The sequence below is a fragment of the Polypterus senegalus genome, chromosome 2 (assembly GCF_016835505.1).
Source record: "Polypterus senegalus isolate Bchr_013 chromosome 2, ASM1683550v1, whole genome shotgun sequence".
Lineage (NCBI taxonomy): Eukaryota > Metazoa > Chordata > Cladistia > Polypteriformes > Polypteridae > Polypterus > Polypterus senegalus.
The window spans coordinates 194,791,238-194,815,726 of NC_053155.1; the positions used below are offsets into that span (position 1 = coordinate 194,791,238).

At 39.4% G+C, this 24,489-nt stretch overlaps 1 protein-coding gene across 11 annotated transcripts in view; it reads right to left on the reverse strand.

Annotated features, from left to right (window-relative positions):
* Positions 1-24,489, reverse strand: part of caska (calcium/calmodulin-dependent serine protein kinase a) — a 509,789-nt gene that overhangs the window by 157,221 nt on the left and 328,079 nt on the right. For all 11 annotated transcript variants that reach the window (XM_039745129.1, XM_039745125.1, XM_039745124.1 and 8 more), the window contains exon 10: positions 1,929-2,028. In XM_039745129.1, the coding sequence (XP_039601063.1) occupies positions 1,929-2,028 (100 nt within the window). The remainder of the gene's footprint in view (positions 1-1,928; positions 2,029-24,489) is intronic.

A 24,489-nucleotide genomic window follows, 5' to 3' on the forward strand; every position in this document is an offset into this window, starting at 1 on the left:
TCAAAGGCTATTTCATGGGCAGGTGTGGGCAACTCCATCATTATGTCATTATCAATTAAGCAGATAAAAGGCCTGGAGTTGTTTTGAGGTGTTTTGCTGTGAACAGACAACATGCGGTCAAAGGAGCTCTCCATGCAGGTGAAAGAAGCCATCCTTAAGCTGCGAAAACAGAAAAAAAAACCATCCGAGAAATTGCTATAATATTAGAGTGGCAAAATCTACAGTTTGGTACATCCTGAGAAAGAAAGCAAGCACTGGTGAATTCAGCAACGCAAAAAGACCTGGACGTCCTTGGAAGACAACAGTGGTGGATGATCGCAGATTCATTTCCATGGTAAAGAGAAACCCCTTCACAACAGCCAACCAAGTGAACAACACTCTCCACGGGGAAGGCGTATCGATATCCAAGTCTAACATAAAGAGAAGACTGCATGAAAGTAGGCTAGATTGGACTTTGCTAAATAACATCTAAAAAAGCCAGCACAGTTCTGGAAAAAAATTCTATGGACAGATGAAACCAAGATCAACCTCTACCAGTATGATGGCAAGAAAAAAGTATGGAGAAAGCGTGGAAAAGCTCATTATCCAAAGTATGCCACATCATCTGTAAAACATGGTGGAGGCAGTGTGATGGCTTGGGTATGCATGGCTGCCAGTGGCACTGGGTCACTATTGTTTATTGATGTTGTGACACAGGACAGAAGCAGCCGAATGAATTCTGAGGTGTTCAGAGACATACTGTATGCTCAAATCCAGCTAAATGCAGTCAAATTGATTGGGCGGCGTTTCATGATACAGATGGACAATGACCCAAAACATGCAGCCAAAGCAACTCAGGAGTTTATTAAAGCAAAGAAGTAGAAAATTCTTGAATGGCCAAATCAGTCACCTGATCTTAACCCAATTGAGCATGCACTTCACTTGTTGAAGACTAAACTTCAGACAGAAAGGCCCACAAACAAACAGCAACTGAAAGCCGTTGCAGTAAAGGCCTGGCAGAACATTAAAAAGGAGGAAACCCAGCATCTGGTGATGTCCATGAGTTCAAGACTTCAGGCTGTCATTACCAGCAAAGGGGTTTCAACCAAGTATTAGAAATAAACATTTTTATGCAATCGTTTTCTTCACCCCACTGAATTAAAGCTGAAAGTCTGCACTACAACTGCATCTGAGTTGTTTCATTTAAAATTCATTGTGGTAATGTACAGAACCAAAATTTGAAAAAAGTTTTCTCTGTCCAAATATTTATGGACCAAACTGTAAATGGGCCTTCAATTATAACTTGGTTAAACAAATATGCCAAAAAAAAAACCCAAATAGCTCTTAAGTATTAAATGTGAATAATATGCAGAATGCAAAAACTGTGCAATTATATGACAAGTAATTACTCCCCAGACCAGTGTAGAAAATACACTTTCATTTGCATATGTACACTTGATAAATTACTGATGGCGGCACGGTGGCGCAGTGGTAGCGCTGCTGCCTCGCAGTTAGGAGACCCGGGTTCGCTTCCCGGGTTCTCCCTGCGTGGAGTTTGCATGTTCGCCCTGTGTCTGCGTGGGTTTCCTCCGGGTGCTCCGGTTTCCTCCCACAATCCAAAGACATGCAGGTTAGGTGGATTGGCATTTCTAAATTGGCCCTAGTGTGTGCTTGGTGTGTGGGTGTGTTTGTGTGTGTGTCCTGCGGTGGGTTGGCACCCTGCCCAGGATTGGTTCCTGCCTTGTGCCCTGTGTTGGCTGGGATTGGCTCCAGCAGACCCCCGTGACCCTATTCGGATTCAGCGGGTTGGAAAATGGATGGATGGATGGATAAATTACTGAATAAAATTACATAATATTGTTATTTGTTCTGAAAAAGTTAACATGTCATCACCAATATTCAAGTATAAAACAGAAATATCATTTCTAAATATAAGAATTACAGACTACCTGAGGAAGTAGGGTCTTCAGAGAAATCTGGCAGCTCTTCAGGAGGATCGCCATAGAATGAGTTAAACTTGTGACTTGAAACTGCTGCTAGTACTGCACCCTGCAAAAAACATTTCCACTTAGATTACTTAATCCAGAAAACAGGTGCTGTTTTTTTTTTTTTTTTTGGAAAATCTGTATAACACTGTGCTTGAAAAATAAAGGATGAAAATTTGCATCAACCAAATGTTGAGATAAAGATATAGAATAAAATAAAAAACAAACTGGAAATGAGAAATTCCACTAAAAAAAAGTAGAACTGTAGACTTGCATCTGAAGAAACAAGGGTGTTCCACGTAAAAAAAAGCCTCTATGTACAGTAAATGAGTATGGTGCCTCCTGGGATTTGAAAGATCACCTGTAAAGGGCTAGTGCAAGTCATCAGACACCGCTATTACACAATGTAATAGGGTTAACAGGAGTATTTTTAAGACAATGTTATTACAGTTTAGAAAAAAAAAAATGCCACTCCCAGATTTTGCACCCCTACGTGACGGGCTAGTTGGCATAACTAGCAGAGCCAGCCTGGAATGTAAGATAAATAGAATATGAATTCTTGGAGAACTGTAGGTTTCATTACAAAGCTAAGTGAATTTAACAAACTTAATGGTTTTAGTGCTATAATTCTCCACAGGAAAGCTGATGTCAGCAAGGTAGCAACCACTTTAATTTACAGACATATAGCAAGAGATGCACAAAATCCATTTAAAAGAGTTGGCAGGGTTACCATGTAGCTGAAAAAATCCACAGCAGAGATTAATGTACCACTACACCAGATTTAAGTCAGAATCAGAAATCAAAGCAGAATCAACATCCTAGATAAAAAATTGTATTAAATTATAGCCTTGCATTAATCATAAAACAACAAAATACAGTGAAAGAAAATGAAAAAGAGTGCAAAAACTATTAAGAATTTTTACACCAGAAGGAACAGTAGCAAGCATGCACATTAATATCCTCTCTGGCTATTGCTAGTCAAAATGACTAGGTGTGTGCAACCTAAGATTGTCATTATTACAATGGTATAAGAGCAGCGTTATTCACTTCCTGGTTGTCTGAGACTCTGGATCCTCCTTACACTCAAAACAATTTAGCACTCATTCTTGTTAGTGTATGCTGGTTATGAAATATCCCTCTGTTCACTTACTATGATTAACATTTTGTCTATTTAGCCATGATCATTTTGCACTGTTCCCGAAGCCCCCCCAGAGTACACTACTTGGTTCATGTGCTGAACTTTGTTTAGTTTATTCACATCTTCAAGGCTATGCCCTAGGCTTGTTATTCTGATTTTTTGTTTTCTCCCGATTCCCTTTCCACTCTAAACTTATGCCTCTCAGTGAAGTCAGTACAAAAGCAAATACAATGGATCACGATGGCTGAGAGTTAGATATGTTTTTCTAAAGATTTAAAAAAATTTACAAAACTTTTCAGACCTTCTACTTTTCACCATCCTGAATATGGCTTTTGATACTATAGAATATAATTGCAGTTTCAAAGTGTAATGATATTATTCATTTTCATTAACATCAGGAACCAAGAACATGCTGACAGTCACGTTTGTCAGTGTTTTGTCATTTCAAGTAAGAACTCCAAGGAAGGCATTAATTGTACATTAATATGAATAAAGCAAGCAGAGATTTGCATACTTACCATTTTACAGTAGTAAATATGGAAGACATAACTGCAGCACTAATCTTTCTCCTTTACTATCTTGCTCCAGTATTGCTTTCCCAATATTGCTTTGTGCTGCATAGGATGCCCATTTCTACAAGCCTCTGCAAATGTGAGTATTCTCTCATATTTTACACTTTCTAATGTATGAAACCTTCAAAATTATGCCGAATATCTAAAATGCTTGCCATTTGTCTTTGGTCCAATATAACTGCAGTTTCTATTTACACAAGCTGTGAGTATGACTGATAATAAAGCCAATACAAACAACTAATATTAGGCTTTAAAAAAAGTACTCAAAGCAATAATGCTTTAAGTATAGACTTAAATTAATCTGTAACTGTAAAATCACCATAGCCTGGCCTATATACCAACTGAGTAATGACATTTAATGGTTACGCCCACAACCCTCTGGACCAAATATAATGGAAATGAAATATAAATTGGGTATAGCCTAGTTGAGCCTATAGGCAGGAACATAAATATATCTTAAAAACAAAATAAATAAATAATACCTGAAACAAGACAATGGTTTGAAGTAAGAATGGACTGTAAAAGACAAGAGAATCCAAACTGCAAAACAATGAGAAAACAGCTATGTATGTACAATATAACCCCTGAGAGAAATTTGTGTCCATAACTATAATTGTAGTATAAAAATTTATTCATTCATGTAGAAAAGTAAATACACCCAATGAAACATTTTTTCCTTTTTAAACATATGTGGAAATACCATGATTTGACATCCGTTTAAGCAGTATCTTCAGGTAAATGTGATGTCATTTAAAAAACAGTAAAAAATTGACTTACTTACTTGCAATAATTTATTCAATGACAAATGAACAGATATGCCATTTCTTTCTTTGGAAGAAACAACTTCAAGCATCCTATAATTATCTAACAGATATCGATATTCATAATGTTTGAAGAATATCTTGTGTGCCAGGCATCCTTGATGGGATTCAGATCCATGTTTTGACTTGGCCATTCTAGAATCCTCTGGTCTTTGTCATGTTCCAAGGCCCATTTTTGATTAAGCTTCAAATTTTCTGACAGATGGTCTCACATCATCCTCAAGCACTCTCTGGTACAATGAAGAACTCATATTCAAATTTATTATGGTGTGCAATGTTGGACTTGATGCAGCAAAGTACCCCAAACAATATAACTTCCTCCACTATGCTTTATGGTTGGTATTGGGTTCTTCTGGTCAAATGCTATATTGTTTTTTGTCAAAACTGTCTTCTGGTAAAATGGCCAAGCTGCCTTATCCATTCATAGCAAATTAGAATATATGAAACATGACAAATGAGAGGAGACCATTCAGTCCATCAAACTGGTTTGTTCAGCTAATACCTTGATGAACTGACATTGTTCCAGAAGTCTGTGTCTTTACTTTAGGTGTTTATGGGCAAAGCTTAGTCTTGCTTAATGTTCAACCTGGGCAGCAAAAATTTCTTTCAAGCACACCTATTATGTAGGTTTAATTTGTGCAGCCTCTTTCTAATGGTAGACTCATGAACTTTGACATCAATGGTGGCAAGACCTACTCATAGGTGCCATGATGAAATATGGGGTTATAAGAGACTTCTTTTATCATCTTACATTCTGCTCTTGGGCTGAACATTCTGAGGTGGCCCGTCCCAGACAGTTGGCAGTTGTTTGAAGTCTTCTTCACTTGTAGATGATCTTCCAGATAGTGGAATGGCCGATTTATACATTTTAAAGCTCTTTCTAAATTCCTTCCCAGATTCATAGCCATCTATAACCTTCTTGCTGAAAGCCTTAGAGACCTCTTTTAGTCTAGGCATGGTGATAACACTTACTTCAAAAACAAACAGCAAACCAAATTAAATGTCTTGGGCTTAAATAAGGTCCTCCAAGATCCTGTCTAACAATATTCTAAGCATTTCTGCCTGATTTGGTGTACCTGATTGTAATTTTAGCTATTATAGGTAGAGATAAATGTAGGGGTATATTTACTTTTTCCACATGCAAACTTTGCATTTATATTTATTTAAATTATATCACATACTATAAAATGTAAATTTTGTGTACTTTTTATATTATATCACCTTTATCTGTAGATACTGTTTAAATGAAGATCAAAATTTGAAATATCCACGTTTTAAAAAAGAAAAAAAAAACATTACTTACTTTTTCACAAGACTATACATAATGTATAGTGTAATATAATCATCAGTCTTGTACAGGGCCATCTTAACAGCATTATAGGCCCCCAGGCAAAGCAGTACACAACCACTCAGCAAGTCACAACATACAGTACATAGATTATCATGGAACTATGCATTAAGACTGCCCTGATCTTGTATTAAAACAATTTGCCAAATGTGTATGTGTTAATAAGCTGAATCAACTATATAAATGTGTATTTTCAACATTTGAAAAATACAAAAAAAACCCAATTCATAGCGGTACCAGCCTATGTGGTTGCTTCCTTCACTGATGATACCACAGCAGAAGACTACGTAAGGGAGTGTCCAATTCTAATCTTAAGAAGTTGAATATCCAAACACAGGTTTCAAGGTCTGCTGACTTAAATAAAATGCATCTGTTTTGGACTGATAAGTTTATGCAACTTTAATACTAGAATCCCCATAGCCAAATCCAATTGGAATTGTGTTTATAGATCTGTAATTATTTCCACAGTGTGCATTTCATGCTCCTGTCTGTAATCAGAATATACGTTTAATGTCACTGAGCTCTGTACAAAAAATTATTTTATAAATCCACTGACTGTACAGGACGGGGCGCTCAGCATTTAAAACTGCTAGGCAAGCATTTGAAGAGAGAAGGGGATAACTATAAAAATGGGCATTGTACTATTTCTGTATGTTAGAGATGAAATTGGAGCCTCTCCTTGCCTTGTTTGGAACCTAAGTTTAGGCCTGCACGTGGAGAAAACAGTATAAAAGACTTGGACAGCAGCCAAACATCTCAAAGCCGACAGACGGATGGGTGATAACCTCATCCGTCCTGGAAATCCTTCCATCGCAGCAACGAAAAATGGCAGACTGAATACATCGAGATCCCACCTGGAGAACTGTCTTGCCATTTGGCTTCCTTCGTTTGTAATGCCACGTAAATCGTCATTAAAGAAAGCTTAGTTATTTACTCTTATGTGATTTCTTTCCGTCATATCACTATGGGAGGGGTATCGCCTTTTTACATTATACTTAAAGTAATCCCTCCTCAATCGTGGGGGTTTTGTTCCACAACCCCCCGTGAAAGGTGAAAATCCGCGAAGTAAAAATCATATGTTCATATGGTTATTTTTATATATTTTGAGCCCTTATAAACTCTCCCACACTATTATAAACATTTCCCGCAAAGTTATACAGCATAAACCCTTTGTATTCTCATAGATATTAGGTAAGATTCATTGAAATTATGTATGTAAACACACTGTTTATATACAGTAAAACCTAAATATTAAAAATTTTAAAGATATCGAGCATCCCCGATATTACGTATGTTACAGCCATTACGACAGACAGGCCACCAGCAATAAATACGTACAATGCAAGTTAAATTGTATACAGTGATCCCTCGCTATATCATGCTTCGACTTCCGCGGCTTCACTCTATCGCGCTTTTTTTCTCATACGCGCTTACGTCACTACGCATGCGCTTTCTGAGAACTTTTATCTAAGCCCTACGATGGCTCCTAAACGTGCTGCTTTTTCTAAGCCTTCTAAGCCTAAGGAAGATGCTTACTATCCAGGAGAAGGTGAAACTCTTGGATATGATTAAAGATGGCAATACCCTACAAAAGCCTCCTCACGCATATGAAAAGACAGTGCCAGCAACTGCCTATCAAGATGTTCTTCAGCCATGCACCCAGACACCCACTGCCTACTCCTAGTACTTCTTCACTGAAGACAACAACGCACCTGCTGAAGATACTGCACCACCTCTGAAGACTCTCCATACTGAGGTCGTGCCTTCATAGGTTAGTGGGTGTGTGAAATTAAATGTACAGTACAATAATCTACTATATAAAAGCATTCAGGATTGTCCTTCCGTCCCATGAGAGCAAAGCGTAGCGGTATTCCGCTTATTACAGACTTACTACTTGCGGCTTGAGGTACAAAGCGACGCGATGTGAGCAGAGTTCTGGTGCTGTCATCGTTCCCTTGCTTTTGTGCGCGATGTGCTGGAAAAATAGACAAAATTATGTCTCTGGAAATAATTAATGTTGATGGAGTACAAACGCCTCACTGCTTAGTAAATATCAGGGGAGATGGTGCTTGCTTATTTAGTGCATGAAACTCCATCTTTAGCGGTACAGATTCGGGCTGACATTGTACGAATTTGGACAGGCACTTGAGGGGATAAAAAACTTAGGTTTTCGGGAGATGTTATGAATGGGCACTTTGATGTTCTCATTCTCTATACTTACATGCCTGATGTACACATGGAGCGCACAAAAATTGAGGATAAAAGTCGGTCGCCTTAAAAGGCAAGTGCGCCTAGTAATATTATATTTGTAGCGTCTAATATGTCTTATTTTCTCTTATTTTGTCTAATATATTGGGTAATACGAGTGTAATGGTGACTAAAGGGTGTTATTTCATGTCTAGAGGGCTCTTATAATGCTAAAAAACGTATTTAGAAGGTCGTAAACAGGTTTTCTATACTCTAACTGCGAAAATATTCGATTTATAAATAAAGAATCCTACTTCGCGAAAATTCATTTATCACGGTAGAGTCTGGAACGGATTAACCGTGATAAACAAGGGTTCACTGTACAGTAAAATGTGTGTACAGTGACACTAAACGTATGTACATGTAATAAGTACTGTACGTAGAAAATTAATTATGGTTACATACCAACAATGACACAACGACTTGTCTGATAAGAATGAGTTTAATTTTACTGCACACCAAAGGACAGCGTTACAGCTCTTCTAAAGGAGCCTCTTCAAGCAATTGTGTAGCACCACCGTTGTGCTTCTTCCAGCAGTCTTCAATCCAAATCCCTAAAGCAGATTCCATCCAGACTACTGCCATATCACATCCACTTACAACTCATTTTGCGCCCTGGTTAAAGAACACTGCGGCCATAGATCTTATATTCTTTTCCACCTTTTTAAATAAAAAGAATTGTGGACTCATTGATGCTGTAATGGCGTCCTGCAGCGGTGTAGATCTTCCCTTCCTTCAGCATATCCAAAACTTTTATCTTTTCGGCAATCGTTAGCATCTCCCATTGGCGCTTGGGCACGGCCCCTGAAGCAGTAGCAGGAGCAGATTGTTTTGGAGCCATAATGAAGGGCTTGACTATGCACAAAGTTAAACACAAAAGAGCACAAGAGTTAACTCTTTACACAGTTAAACACGTTGATGCTGAATGAGCGAGATGAGACTTCCTGGTTAACCCAGCAGAATAGAATTCGGCGCTCCATCACTGAGCCAATCAGCATACAGGAACTTAAGTGCATGCTCTGATTGGTTTGCTTCTCAGCCATCCACCAATAACGTCCCTTGTATGAAATCAACTGGGTAAACCAACTGAGGAAGCTTGTACCAGAAGTAAAAGACCCATTGTCCGCAGAAACCCACGAAGCAGTGAAAAATCTGCGTTGTGTATTTAGATATGCTTATGTATAAAATCCGCAATAGAGTGAAGCCGCGAAAGTCGAAGCGCGATACAGCGAGGGATTACTGTATATAGTTTCGAGTTACTTAAAACACCTCAATTAAAAAGAACTTATTCCAACTAGGGAGCTAGCAACCCCTAGAGGAAATTCTGTCCCTCCTTGACTTTCTCTAATTAGGTGTACTGCAAATACCCATGTTATGAAAACTCTGAAATTCTGTTTAGGAAATGTGATGATATTTTTTCTTTGTTTTTTTTTACAGGAAAGATCCCCTATTACTGCCACAAGCAATGCCATTAAACAATGGTACCCAGGTGTGAATCATCGCCTTTCTCCTCCTGCTCACACTTGACCTAATTTGCACACTTGGAAAAATACAATCTAGCCACAATTATCAAAGTTATTGTATGTTGCTACCAAAATATGAACTGCTCTTTCTCTCTGTCATCCAGATGACTATATAAAATTCACAGAAATGTATCACTTATACTCATTCAAATTTTTTCAGTACATGCAATGGAAACTAACGGTGCTCCACTAATCTCAGTTAGTTAAATAAAAAAACTTGGCCGAAGCGGCTTGCTTTCAGAGTTTTCACAGACATGCCACACCCAAAAATATATTTAAAGTGTAAGAATGAATAGTGCACTTTATATTGGGGAAAGACAGAACTGATGCAATGTGGTACTTGGCAATGAACGAGGTACCTTTGTGGGGAAAAAAAAATGATATACATGAAATAAGTACAGCTATATTGAAATGCTGGCGTATGTACTGAATGGAACACACTCGCATGTACTGGATGTTGCAACATAAATGTGACTTGCTGTCTCACTCTTTTCCACACATGCAACATCACAGTAGGAAAAAAACTTTACATAACTCTCAGGCAGCTTTTCACATAGGATTTGATTTCATTTTATAGCTTCACCACAATAATCTGTATCTGCGAAACTGGGCTGTGTCGCAAGTGTTTATCATTTTGTACTTAGTATTTTCTTGGAATTTTATATCCTATATAAAAATATATAAATATATTTATATCCTTTGTATATTTTGTCATTTACCATCACAAATATAAACAAAAAATTATTAAAAGTAAAACTTTGTAAAAAGTTACAGTTCACCAAATAAATGCTAAACTGCTCACTTTGTTTAGGGGATACCACACATCTTTGTCTCAGCAGCAGTCTTACAGACATGATTTGATTACACAGTCATCATCCTATCTCGCAACTTTTTTCATCTTATTTAGTGTAATAAACCTTAACTATACAGTAGTCATAGGCCCAAAAGCATATTTGTGAATTGCAGGGGATTACTGTACTATAATATTCATTTGTAATATTTTTTAATATAATACAACAGATATTTAAAATCTTGCACCCAGAGTTAAAATTGGGTCATGCAGTTAATAACTTGTTGATGGTACCCTCCATGCTAAATATTTTGCATGACAATTAATAAAGAAATGAAATAGAAACAGAATCAGAATTATTTCTACCATAAATTCTTTCACTTTAGAAAATTCCATACTTGATCTAGATTCGAAAGGGAAGAGAAAAACATGCTCTGGAATTGAAGATTGATACAATTATAAAAGGTTCTCTGCACTGCTTATGAATAATTAATTGCATCTCTCTATCTCTCGCACTCTCTTTGAAAGATGACTAAATTAAAATGGAAAGGGTTACTCATTCAAAAATTTAAAAGACAATAAAACAAGCTTTCAACCCAGAGAAGTAAACATTATTATGTTATATGAATAACTGTTTTTGACTGAACAAATATAAAATAATAAATAACTGAAATCATTAAAACAGTCATATGAAAGAGTTTGGAAACCCCTCTCAGCCTGCATAATAATTTACTCTATTTTCAAGAAAAAAGATAACAGTGGTATGTCTTTCATTTCCTAGGAACATCTGTGTACTGGGGTGTTTCCCGAACAAAGATTTTAGTGAAGCAGTATTTAGTTGTATGAAATGGCTGTGCAAAAATTTTAGTACCCTTGTAATTTTGCTGATTTGACCGCATGTAACTACTCAATACTGATTACTTGCAACACCAAATTGGTTGGACTAGCTCGTTAAAGCCTTGAACTTCATAGACAGGTGTGTCCAATCATGAGAAAAGGTATTTAAGGTGGTCATTTGCAAGTTGTGCTTCCCTTTGACTCTCAACTGTAGAGTGACAGCATGGGATCCTCAAAGCAACTCTCAAAAGATCTGAAAACAAAGATTGTTCAGTATCATGATTTAGGGGAAGGCTACAAAAAGCTATCTCAGACGCTTAAACTCTCAGTTTCAACTGTGAGGAATGTATTCAGGAAATGGAAGGCCACCAGGCACAGTTGCTGTTAAACCCAGGTCTGGCAAGCAAAGAAAAATACAGGAGCGGCATATGGGTTAACCTAGTATTTGTCCTCTTTTTGTTTTGTGTGTTTGCATATTTAATATTTTTCCTCCCAAAAAATGCTTGAGGAAGCAGCGCATGTTACCAGTCTGGGCCTATAATACCATACTGACAGATGATCTGGCAACTGCAGTCTCTGCTGGTATAAGCCTGGTTTCCATATGAAGAACCACCACAGGCTGCTGTGGAATCAATATCAGGGCAGCATAGGGCAGGGTATGCCAGTGGGAGGCAGTCCTCAGCTGCAGAAGCTCGCAACCAGAAGCAGACAGCGTACATCTCTTCCTCTTCCACACCCTACTTTACACCTCCTGTTAAGAGGTGCTGGAGCACAAAAGGCCCCTATCACACAGCAACCCCCAAATACAACATCTAAATGGGCACCTGGCAAGATTGTTGGTGCTGAAGCTCCTGTCCTATCAGCTGGTGGACACGACCCCCTTCTGCCAGCTGATGAATTGTGGCATTCCTACCTGGCAGATCCCGAGCAGCCATTACTTTGCCAGAAAGGCTATCTCAGCCCTCAACGAGCATGTGGCACAAAATGTAGGTCTGTCACTCAACCATGCTGTGGGCAGAAGGGTCCACTTTACCATCGACACATGGGCAAGTATGCTTGGATTTGGGTGGTATGCATCATTTACTGCCCATTGGGTCACCCTCTTAGGGACTGGGGAGGGGTGCCATTAGGGGGAAACCATTAGAGTTGGTGCTACCACCCCAGGAGATCAGGGAAGACCAGGCCCCCTGTCATTTCCACCTTATCCTACTGCATAGCTGCCTCCAATCCAGACACAAGCTAGACTGAGCAATCCAGAAAATGCCCCTGAAGCTATGCTATGGTGCTGCAGAGCTGGTGCCAGGCTATATTAGAGATGGTGTGTCTGTGGGAAAGGAGTCATGATGGGCCTGTGATCCTGGCTGCCTATCAGGGTCAGTTCCCAAAGTGGATGATCTTCTGGCAGCTCCAGATGGGCAGGGTGGTGTCAGTCAATGGCACCAACCTCAAGGCTGCCGTACGACTCAGGAAATTTACCCACCTGCCATGTGTTGCTCAAATGCTCAACTCTGTGATACAAAAGTTCCTCTGAACATCCCATGGGTTTAGTGAGCTTCTGAGCAAGGCACGGTGGGTCTGCAGCCATTTTCGCCCCTCCCCTATTGACAGCGCATTGTGTGAAAAATGCAGTAGCAACATCACCTGCCTCCCCCCATGTTGGTTTGTGATACAGCGGAATGTGGAGTGGCTGTTGAAACTATTTCAGGGCAGTGAACTACTGCCTGCTGGAGCAGACTGCCAGGAGCCCAGCCAGCAGGAATGGAGGATGTGCCACCTTAATTTTGTCCGATGCGCCACCTCTATTCAGTCCTTACCAGCAAGCTGCTTCAGGTGTACCCGCACTATCAACTCCAATTCTGTATTTTCTCTTTGTTTTGATGAAACATAGGATTGCTTTCTAGTTACGAAGCTTGCATATCTCTCACTACGTTCTTTTTTGTTTGATCTCACAGAGACATGGTCACGTGGTGGTTGGCACTATAAAGAGCACATGATCATTCTCACAGTTACTATCACTAATCTATTCGCAGACACACTACAGATTTGAACACTGGGTGAAACTTGGGGTTTGTAGGGAAAACTTATGCAGATATAAACAGAACATGCAGATGTCCTGGAAACCAGAAGTGCTAAGGGAGCTGGTGAACTGCTATAGCATCGGTATTCATCAGTTTTTTTATATTTTCCACAAAAACAAATGCTACAAAATGTAAAGCCATAAAGGTGAATTAATACTGTATACAGTAAGTGAACTCAATTTAAGAAGCTTACCACATAAGTAAATAATGCAGGTTCTCAAAATTTTATTTTTATGAGACATATACAGTATAAACAACAAGGTTATATTCTGCTTGTTGCCAAATGTGCAAGTTGATCTTTGAGTTCCATGTCAATATAAGAGAAGGAGGCGCAATAAATGAATTAAAGCAAAACTTGAAGGAGGCTATCCACCAAACGCCCCACACCCCACAGCCCCCAAACTCAGGAGACTCTAAGAAATAACAACAACAAAAGATTTATTACTATTTATAAGATGTTTCTATCTTTTTGATAGAAGAAAAAGTGCAAAGCATCAGCACAGCACAGACAGTTTGGAGAGCCTTCAGTGCAACTTCAAAAAATAAAATGAGCCAGTGGCTTCAATCATGACATGCCACTTTGAATTTTATGCTTTTAACCCTTAAACTGCCACATACTTGGGTGTTAATGCACCCTTGGACACCAAATACTTTTTTGCTGCACTTTTTAAGTAAACGTCACAATTCACAAAGAAAATGTGAAATTTTAATGGAACACATTTTTTTTCATGCAAAGAGCATCACAACTACTGAAACAGTGATCATTTTACACACTGCTAATAAACTGTAAAAACTATTAAAAAAAAAAAACTACTGCAACAATCTATTATTATATGTACAAGGTGCAACTGACACCATTGATGAAATTCAGTAAATCACAGAGCCAACTGCGCTTGAACTGGCTGCACGCAACCACAAACAGGTAAGTGCTGATGCTAGTGCAGCAGCTGAATCCCAGGGACAATTATGCTGCAGTTCTGCCAGGGCCAGCAGTGGTCAGGAGTTGGCTGCTCAATGAATATACGGCACTGACTGATCTACCTACATATGTTAATACACAGGCCTAATATGATAGGGTGTCAAGCAGAAATTTGGTAGACTTGGTGCTTGGGGGTTCATCTTAAAAAAGGTCAGGAAAACACTGGCCTAGTGTCTTATAAGTAGATACTTTTTTTAAAAAAAGGCTCTTGTGTTACAGGATGATCTTTCTCTCTCATATACATTTTTGATAAATGATTTTTGATAAAAAATATGGCAAATATATTTTTGTATGTATATTTTGGACAACTATAGTATGTGCTATCAGATATTGTAAACCATTTACGGTAGTAAAACATAAAAAAATGATACACAATTATTCACTAAAATGTGTGCTGGGTCATTCAATTTAACTATATAGTCATCTACCTTCTGGATCCGCTTTTCCACTAAGGGATGTACAGAAGGGATTTGTACCTTATCCCATGACTATTTGGAGCAAGTCAGGAACGGACCCTTTAATGGGATTCAACTTCAAATCATGGCATAGACACCGTGCTTTTGGAAAATATCAGTAAAAACAAAACTAATAATTCTATATATTATATCTTTATAATATAAAATTTCAAAGAAAAAATATGGCAATTTTTCCTAGCAGTTTGCTTATATTTATATATTTCTTTCAATTATTTTGATTTAATTACAAGAAAAATTTTGCTACTGGACTTTCACAAAGCTGTAGACTACTATTACCTGTTCCACTAATACTCTTATTCATACTGCCGGTGAATCAGCTTGATTAAATAGAGTACATACAGGTTCTTGCTTTCAGCTATTCTGCTGTTCATGTTGATCATTATCACAAATATGAACACTACATACATACATACACTACATACTTCTCTAGCGTCTTCAACACCATCCAATCTCTGCTCCTTAGGGACAAGCTGACAGAGATGGGAGTAGATTCAAACCTGGTGGCATGGATCGTGAACTATCTTACAGACAGACCTCAGTATGTGCGTCTCGGGAACTGCAGGTCTGACATTGTGGTCAGCAGCACAGGAGCGCCGCAGGGGACTGTGCTTTCTCCAGTATTGTTCAGCCTATATACAGTGGTGTGAAAAACTATTTGCCCCCTTCCTGATTTCTTATTCTTTTGCATGTTTGTCACACAAAATGTTTCTGATCATCAAACACATTTAACCATTAGTCAAATATAACACAAGTAAGCACAAAGTGCAGTTTTTAAATGATGGTTTTTATTATTTAGGGAGAAAAAAAAAATCCAAACCTACATAGCCCTGTGTGAAAAAGTAATTGCCCCCTGAACCTAATAACTGGTTGGGCCACCCTTAGCAGCAATAACTGTAATCAAGCGTTTGCGATAACTTGCAATGAGTCTTTTACAGCGCTTTGGAAGAATTTTGGCCCACTCATCTTTGCAGAATTGTTGTAATTCAGCTTTATTTGAGGGTTTTCTAGCATGAACCGCCTTTTTAAGGTCATGCCATAGCATCTCAATTGGATTCAGGTCAAGACTTTGACTAGGCCACTCCAAAGTCTTCATTTTGTTTTTCTTCGTCCTTTCAGAGGTGGATTTGCTCGTGTGTTTTGGGTCATTGTCCTGTTGCAGCACCCAAGATCGCTTCAGCTTGAGTTGACGAACAGATGGCCGGACGTTCTCTTTCAGGATTTTTTGGTAGACAGTAGAATTCATGGTTCCATCTATCACAGCAAGCCTTCCAGGTCCTGAAGCAGCAAAACAACCCCAGACCATCACACTACCACCACCATATTTTACTGTTGGTATGATGTTCTTTTTCTGAAATGCTGTGTTCCTTTTATGCCAGATGTAACGGGACATTTGCCTTCCAAAAAGTTCAACTTTTGTCTCATCAGTCCACAAGGTATTTTCCCAAAAGTCTTGGCAATCATTGAGGTGTTTCTTAGCAAAATTGAGACGAGCCCTAATGTTCTTTTTGCTTAACAGTGGTTTGCGTCTTGGAAATTTCTCATGCAGGCCGTTTTTGCCCAGTCTCTTTCTTATGGTGGAGTCGTGAACACTGACCTTAATTGAGGCAAGTGAGGCCTGCAGTTCTTTAGACGTTGTCCTGGGGTCTTTGTGACCTCTCGGATGAGTCGTCTCTGCGCTCTTGGGGTAATTTTGGTCGGCTGGCCACTCCTGGGAAGGTTCACCACTGTTCCATGTTTTTGCCATTTGTGGATAATGGCTCTCACTGTGGTTCGCTGGAGTCCCAAAGCTTTAGAAATGGCTTTAACACCTTTACCAGACTGATAGATCTCAATTACTTCTGTTCTCATTTGTTCCTGAATTTCTTTGGATCTTGGCATGATGTCTAGCTTTTGAGGTGCTTTTGGTCTACTTCTCTGTGTCAGGCAGATCCTATTTAAGTGATTTCTTGATTGAAACAGGTGTGGCAGTAATCAGGCCTGGGGGTGGCTACGGAAATTGAACTCAGGTGTGATACACCACAGTTAAGTTATTTTTTAACAAGGGGCAATTACTTTTTCACACAGGGCCATGTAGGTTTGGATTTTTTTTCTCCCTAAATAATAAAAACCATCATTTAAAAACTGCATTTTGTGTTTACTGGTGTTATATTTGACTAATGGTTAAATGTGTTTGATGATCAGAAACCTTTTGTGTGACAAACATGCAAAAGAATAAGAAATCAGGAAGGGGGCAAATAGTTTTTCACACCACTGTACATCAGACTTCTAGTACTTGGAGTTCTGCCACGTGCAAATGTTCGCTGATGACACTGCTATCATGGGCTGTATCAGGAGTCGGCAGAAGGTGGAGTATAGGAACCTAATCAAGGATTTTGTTAAATGGTGCGATTCAAACCACCTACAACTGAACACCAGCAAAACCGAGGAGCTGGTGGTGGATTTTAGGACGCCCAGGCACCTCATGGACCCGTGATCATCAGAGGTGACTGTGTGCAGAGAGTGCAGACCTATAAATACCTCGGAGTTCAGCTGGATGATAAATTGGATTGGACTGCTAATACTGATGCTCTATGCAAGAAAGGACAGAGCCAACTATACTTCCTTAGAAGGCTGGCGTCCTTCAACATCTGCAATAAGATGCGGCAGATGTTCTATCAGACGGTTGTGACGAGAGCCCTCTTCTACGTGATGGTGTGCTGGGGAGGCAGCATAAAGAAGAGGGATGCCTCACGCCTAGACAAACTGGGGAGGAAGACAGGCTCTACTGTAGGCACGGAGCTGGACAGTTTGACATCTGTGCGATAGGCACTGAGCAGGCTCCTGTCAATCATGGGGAATCCACTGCATCCACTGAACAGTATCATCTCCAGACAGAGGAGCAGCTTCAGTGACAGACTGGTGTCACTGTCCTGCTCCACTGACAAAATGAGGAGATTGTTCCTTCCCCACACTATGCGACTCTTCAATTCCACCCGGGGGAGGGGGAGGGGGTGTATTGGGTAAACGTAAACATTATTATTCAATGTTATTGACAGTTATACCTGCCTTTGCACTCTCCACCTTACATGTTTTTAAATTGCACTGCATTTTTATTTAATTAATATTGTTTTTATCAGTATGCTGCTGCTGGAGAATGTGAATTTCCTCTTGGGGATTAATAAAGTAAGTATGTATCTATCTATCTATCTATTTATATATCAATCAATCAATCAATCATTCATTTCTGGAGAAAACAGAAAATTTCCAAGTCTCAGATCTGAACCTTTAACATCTTTTAATGTGATTTCACTTCTGGGAAATTTATGACACAAAACCAACACACACAAATGTCAGATTTCCACCTCCATCCTACATAAGTTTTTAGCTATAAAAATGCGATCCTAGCTGCACTCAGTAGAAAGAAAACCAGACACACAGAAGAGAAAGGCTATTTATTTTTTTCAGATATTTATCATATTATTATTTCCAAAGGAAGACAGTGTAGTGTCAGATGTCACAGCTACCCACTACTCCAGTACATATTGCATCTCATATGATGTTAACCACAATGAACAGTGCTAAACCACATTGTGAATTTATTAACAACCTTCAATAAAAATACTATAAAGTACTTGTGCTACATGTAAAAGGTGCAACTATTTTGCATTTGTTTTCTTCTCTAATGAAAAGTAAAATGACTGATATCATAAGCCATCTAATTTAAAGGCAGTACTTACTTTAAGATGCTTTCTACTAATATAATGCATACAGGGGCAGATTAAGACTCTACGGCACTCTGGTGCCCCCATAAACACAAACAGAGGCAAATCCAATACAATACAATACAAGAACTGCACAAAAAATAGGCCAGTATTAAAGGTAAACTAACCATAAAAGACAAAAAACCTGGACCTATATTGATTTTCTTAAATTCCAAATGAAGGCCTATAGGAGTGAGTTTGCTATTAGAATCAATGTAATCAATTGAAATTTTTAATGAATCTTGCTTTCTTTCCAACATACACACAATGTAGAAAATGGGCAAACCACACTTTCTTTTAAAATATTGACTTAGGCTGTTATACATTTTCTTAACACTAGAATTACTAGAACCTTCGAAAAAACTAGTAGATCCGTCCCACCTCAAACCGCTTCTCACCTCTTGTGGTGTAGTGGGTCCACAGCTCATGTAAAAAGGGCTGCTTTTAAATAAATAAGCATCACGCTTGAAGTTTGGTGAGGGGGCATGGTGGCTGTGTGGCTGAAGCGGTTCTCGGGGCAATTCGCGATGTGGGCGTTTCTCACCTAAGTAAACTGTCCGCATCCGTGATTGCTCCTGGGGCTGCTGATTTGCCACAGCTGCCATGCCCTCTTGATAAATAGAAGCGTGAGTTGGCTAAAGGGGAGGAAAAAAAAAAAAAAAAGAGAGAAGGAAAGGTAGCTTGCTGGAGAGCAGGAAGCAGTGTGGCGAAAGAGCTGGTGTGCCACACAAGGCGAGTGTTTGGCCAACTCTCATTGGCGGCAGAAGTGGTCGCTCCAGCTGAGCGAGTAAGGAGCTTGAGTAACCAGCTGAAGGACGACAGGCCACGTAAGGCTGTGGAGGAAATGGGAGTCGGGAGGCTTGGTTGGTGAAGTCCTTGACGTGAGCTTCCTGGTTGTCAAGGAAACCAAGTCTCGGTCTGGGATGAGTGTGTGACTGAAGCTAGGGATCAGGAGACCTCCAGACCAGTCAAGTGGAGAAAATGTCAGCTGCTGAGAGGGTGACTCTCTTGTTGCGGGGCCCAAACGGGAGAAACAGGAGAAACGCCAAGTAAAAGATACCAGGCTTTGGATTATGCTTTAAAAGACTGCTTCTGCATTGTGTTATTTTAACCTTGTTGTTTTTAGAAGATGTTTTGTTTTTAAACCTCCACTTCACTTTTGTTTTATGGATTGTTTAATAACTATTTTTGAAGCATTGAACCTATTTATTTGAACATTATTTTTAATAAACGCACTATACACTTTTGCACCATTCCCTTGCTATGTTGTTGCCTCACTGCTTAGCTTATCGGTAACATTACCAACAGTGACAGGTTCAAGGGCTCCCAGACAGAAGATGGGAGCATGCAATGAACCCGCATCGTCACACCTCTCTGTCAGCATCTTTTGTCCTTTAAATGTGTTGATAAGCAGCAAGCAGTCTGCTATCACATCCTCCCACCGGTGCACCGTTTTCTCAGCTCAAGTCTGTTTACCTGCGTGTCAGTTGCTTGGAGTTGTATAGAGTGAGAAGTCAAGCAAAATGACACCTACTATAAATACTATATTGTTATTTGGAACACATGCATTTTATGTGTATTCTGTGTCTACAATGATCTATGTCAGGGGTGGCCACACTTTTTTGGCTTGCGAGCTACTTTTAAAATGACCAGGTCAAAATGATCTACTTACATTAAAATATATATATATACATACATAATATATATACATATATATATATATATATATATGTATACATATATATATATATATATATATATATATATATATATATATATATATATATATATATATATATATATATATATATATATACATATATATATATATATATATATATATATATATATATATATATATATATATATATATATATATATATATACATATATATATACAAACAGTGCATCAGGAAGCATCCAGGAAGTATTCATCACTTTTTCCACATTTTGTTATGTTACAGCCTTATTCCAAAATGGATTAAAATCATTTTTTTCTTTAGAATTCTACACACAACACCCCATAATGACAACGTGAAAAAAGTTTACTTGAGATTTTTGCAAATTTATTAAAAATAAAAAAATTGAGAAATCACATGTACGTACGTATTCACAGCCTTTGCCATGAAGCTCAAAATTGAGCTCAGGTGCATCCTGTTTCCCCTGATCATCCTTGAGATGTTTCTGCAGCTTAATCAACGCTTCTCATCCAACTTGATGGAGCTTCAGAGGTGCTGCAAAGAGGAATGGGCGAAACTGGCCAAGGATAGGTATGCCAAACTTGTGGCATCATATTCAAAAAAAACTTGAGGCTGTAATTGCTGCCAAAGGTGCATCGACAAAGTATTGAGCAAAGGCTGTGAATACTTATGTACATGTGATTTTTTAAGTTTTTTATTTTTAATAAATTTGCAAAACCTCAAGTAAACTTTGTCACGTTGTCATTATGGGGTGTTGTGTGTAGAATTCTGAGGAAAAAAATGAATTTAATCCATTTTGGAATAAGGCTAAAACAAAACAAAATGTGGAAAAAGTGATGCGCTGTGAATACTTTCCGGATGCACTGTATATATATATATTTGGGGGCCATGGGTACAGAGCTTTGAAGCTCAACCTTGTAGTGGCCCGTGGTCACCACCAGGGGTTGTCCCAGTGCCTTTGGAGCCCTGGACCTCAGCACTTCTGCCACACCCGGAAGTGATGGGAGGAAGAAGAGCAGAGACACCCAGAGTGCTTCCGCCACGTCGGTGGAAGATTGCCGGGAAACACCTGGAGCACATCCAGGTGATAATAAAACGGGCCACCTCCCTTCATACAAGGGCTGGAGCCAGGAGAGAAGGAGAGGAGGTCTTGAAGGAGGCAAGGAGGTGGCCTGAAAAGAAAGAGGCATAGTGTGTTGTGGCCTGGACTTTGGGGATTTCTGTGTTGCACTTACTTGTAAATATTAGAATCTATACTAATAAAAGGCAAAGTCCTCACTGACTCACTCATCACTAATTCTCCAACTTCCCGTGTAGGCAGAAGGCTGAAATTTGGCAGGCTCATTCCTTGCAGATTACTTACAAAGGTTGGGCAGGTTTCATTGCGAAATTCTACGCGTAATGGTCATAACTGGAACCTATTTTTCTCCATATAATGTAATGGACGTTAGCTCGATGGCCGTGGGGGGCGGAGCTGCGTGTGATATCATCACGCCTCCCACATAATCACATGAACTGACTGTGACCGCAGTACGTAGAAAAGAAGGAAGAGCTCCCAAAGAGAAAAATGCTGAATACTTTATTCGCGAGATACAAGTTTAATGAGACGACACGAGGTATAAACGAGACTTTGAATCACTTTGTAACAGAGTTAAAATTGTTGTAGCGAGAAACTTTTAAGTGCCGGGTCTTAGCTAACATTAAATAAAGCCGTGGACATCGCACGAGATAGCACAGGCACAGCTCAGAAGCTTCGATGCATGTACTCCGAGCGGCACACGTGAACTGACTATGAACGCAGTACGAAGAGAAAGCAAGACCTCTAAAGAGCGCTGAGACTTTTGATCACGTGAACGTGTCTGCAAAAAGTGGCGTTTCCTGCACTGCAAAAATACTACAAAACTCGGGCAGCCGGCGCACGTGCGCATAGCTGTGCCGGCCTTTGAGACGCTGACTGCGCTTCTGCCTTAAGTGAAAGTAAACACTTTTAATTTTTTTCCCATGAGCTATAGCCCAGACAACTGTAAACACAGGATCCCATTTCTAGACCGCAGCAAACTAATATTAAGGCGCTTCGCCCTTTCTTTTACACGTATACGATTATGAGGTCGTCAGGTCAGATTATGAAGACACACACAGGAGTGGAGGACCGACAGTGCCATCCCGGCCAGTTAATGGCAGGGCCGTCTCTCCAGTCTACACGAGACCCACTGCGACGCTCATATCATCAGCGAAGACCTCTCTCTACACTATATAAAAGAAAAAGGCAAGTTTCCTTTCTTTACACCTTTTTTCCTTTTATCCCAAACCAAAGCCTTTCTCTCTTAACACTGCAGAGGACACAAAAATGATTTTCTTTTAATTGCTGGTAATGCCAGTAAGGCACATTACCACAGGCAGAAATTTGGACACATAGAAAATGTAATTTCTATACCACAGCCGTCGTGTAGCGCCTTTCAAAAGGGATCAACTACCAAGAGATGATCCATATACATTTTAGCTGCTGTTAGTACTACTTACCTGTTATGTTGTATATATTTTGATGTCACTACACTGGTTACCTGTGTCTTTCAGAATTGACTTTAAAATTCTGCTTATGGTTTACAAAGCCTTATATAATCTCGCTCCATCTTATATATTGGAATGTCTGACACCCTATATTCAAAATCGTAACCCTAGATCCTCAAATGAGTGTCTCCTTAGAATTCCAAAAGCTAAACTTAAAAGAAGTGGTGAGGCGGCCTTCTGCTGTTATGCACCTAAAATCTGGAATAGCCTGCCAATAGGAATTCGCCAGGCTAATACAGTGGAGCACTTTAAAAAACTGCTGAAAACACATTACTTTAACATGGCTTTCTCCTAACTTCACTTTAACTTAATCCTGATACTCTGTATGTTCAATTCATCATAATAACTATTCATAGTGGCTCTAAAATCCATACTGACCCCAACTCTCTCCTCTGTTTCTTTTTCCGGTTTCTTTGTGGTGTCGGCCTGTGCCACCACCACCTACTCAAAGCATCATGATGCTCCAACATTAAAGGACTGAAAGCCAGAAGTCTATGTGACCATCATCATCAAGTCCTTCCATGAGAACCCTAAATCCAAAAAGGACTGTTTCATTTATGTTAGGTAGATTGCCCCCACACTCCCACACTGTTTATATGACAGCAACACTCGTTACAGTGACAAAACAATTACATTAACAATCATGTTACATTATTTTCAAAATGTTTCCTTTTCTTTTTCTTTATTTCTTTAACACACTACTTCGCTGCGAAGCGCGGGTATTTTGCTAGCAGCAAATAAACATGTGTTGGGTGACAGTGACGTGTCCGCCTGTCTTTAATTTATAATGGCGCTGTTAGTTAGAGTCAAATCAGAAGGGATTGCGATGGAGAGCGTGAACATGACTGAGAGAATAAAACTGAAAAAAGCTAACTTTTAGAAATGCCATACATTTACAGATGATCTGACACTGTTCGTTTTCAAATAATATTGCATTAGTGCGACAATGTTTTCTGAATTGGTACTATTCAGGTCATAAAATGATTTCTTCAGAATGTCTCTTTCTTTTTTGCCCAGTGCTGCACTGACATTGTGCACCAGAAGGCATGAGCTTATTCAGTGCGAGCAGGAGTACGCAGGTGGCCAGTTGCTGTGTGCAATAATACGCTTGACTTGGCGGCGATCAATGCACATGTATTGTACAAGGCATACACAGGTCCACTGAGGAAAGAAGAGTGTTCATGGCTCACCTTGCAGAGGAACTTTGTTGTCGCTTTTTACAAGAAAAGGAGATGGATAAAGCAAAAGAGGATGCAAACGTTACAAAACTGCCACTTCCCCCAGCCCCTTCAGTGTAATAGGAACCACAGCACAGAGAGAAGTGTGTACACTGCAACAGGTACACACGTCGTAAATGCAGGAAGGACAGTCCTTGAGTGTGTGGGAACTGTTAACATTTGAATCTGATGACTGCATATAGCGCTGAACTGACCTCTCTGTACTATTCTTTCCTCTGCGTGTCCTGGAGTACAAAAGAAACACCACCATGCAACAAAATGTGGAGACTGCATGGACAAGATCGAAAAAAAAAACGTGCTCACTGATTACAAACACAAGAAGGCATGCAAATGAATATGAATAATGTTGCATCAGTGCCACAACGTTGCCCAAAATGTACTATACAGGTCATAAAAAGAGTTATTCCAAATATCATATACAGTAATCCCTCCTCGATCGCGGGGGATGTGTTCCAGAACCCCCTGCAATA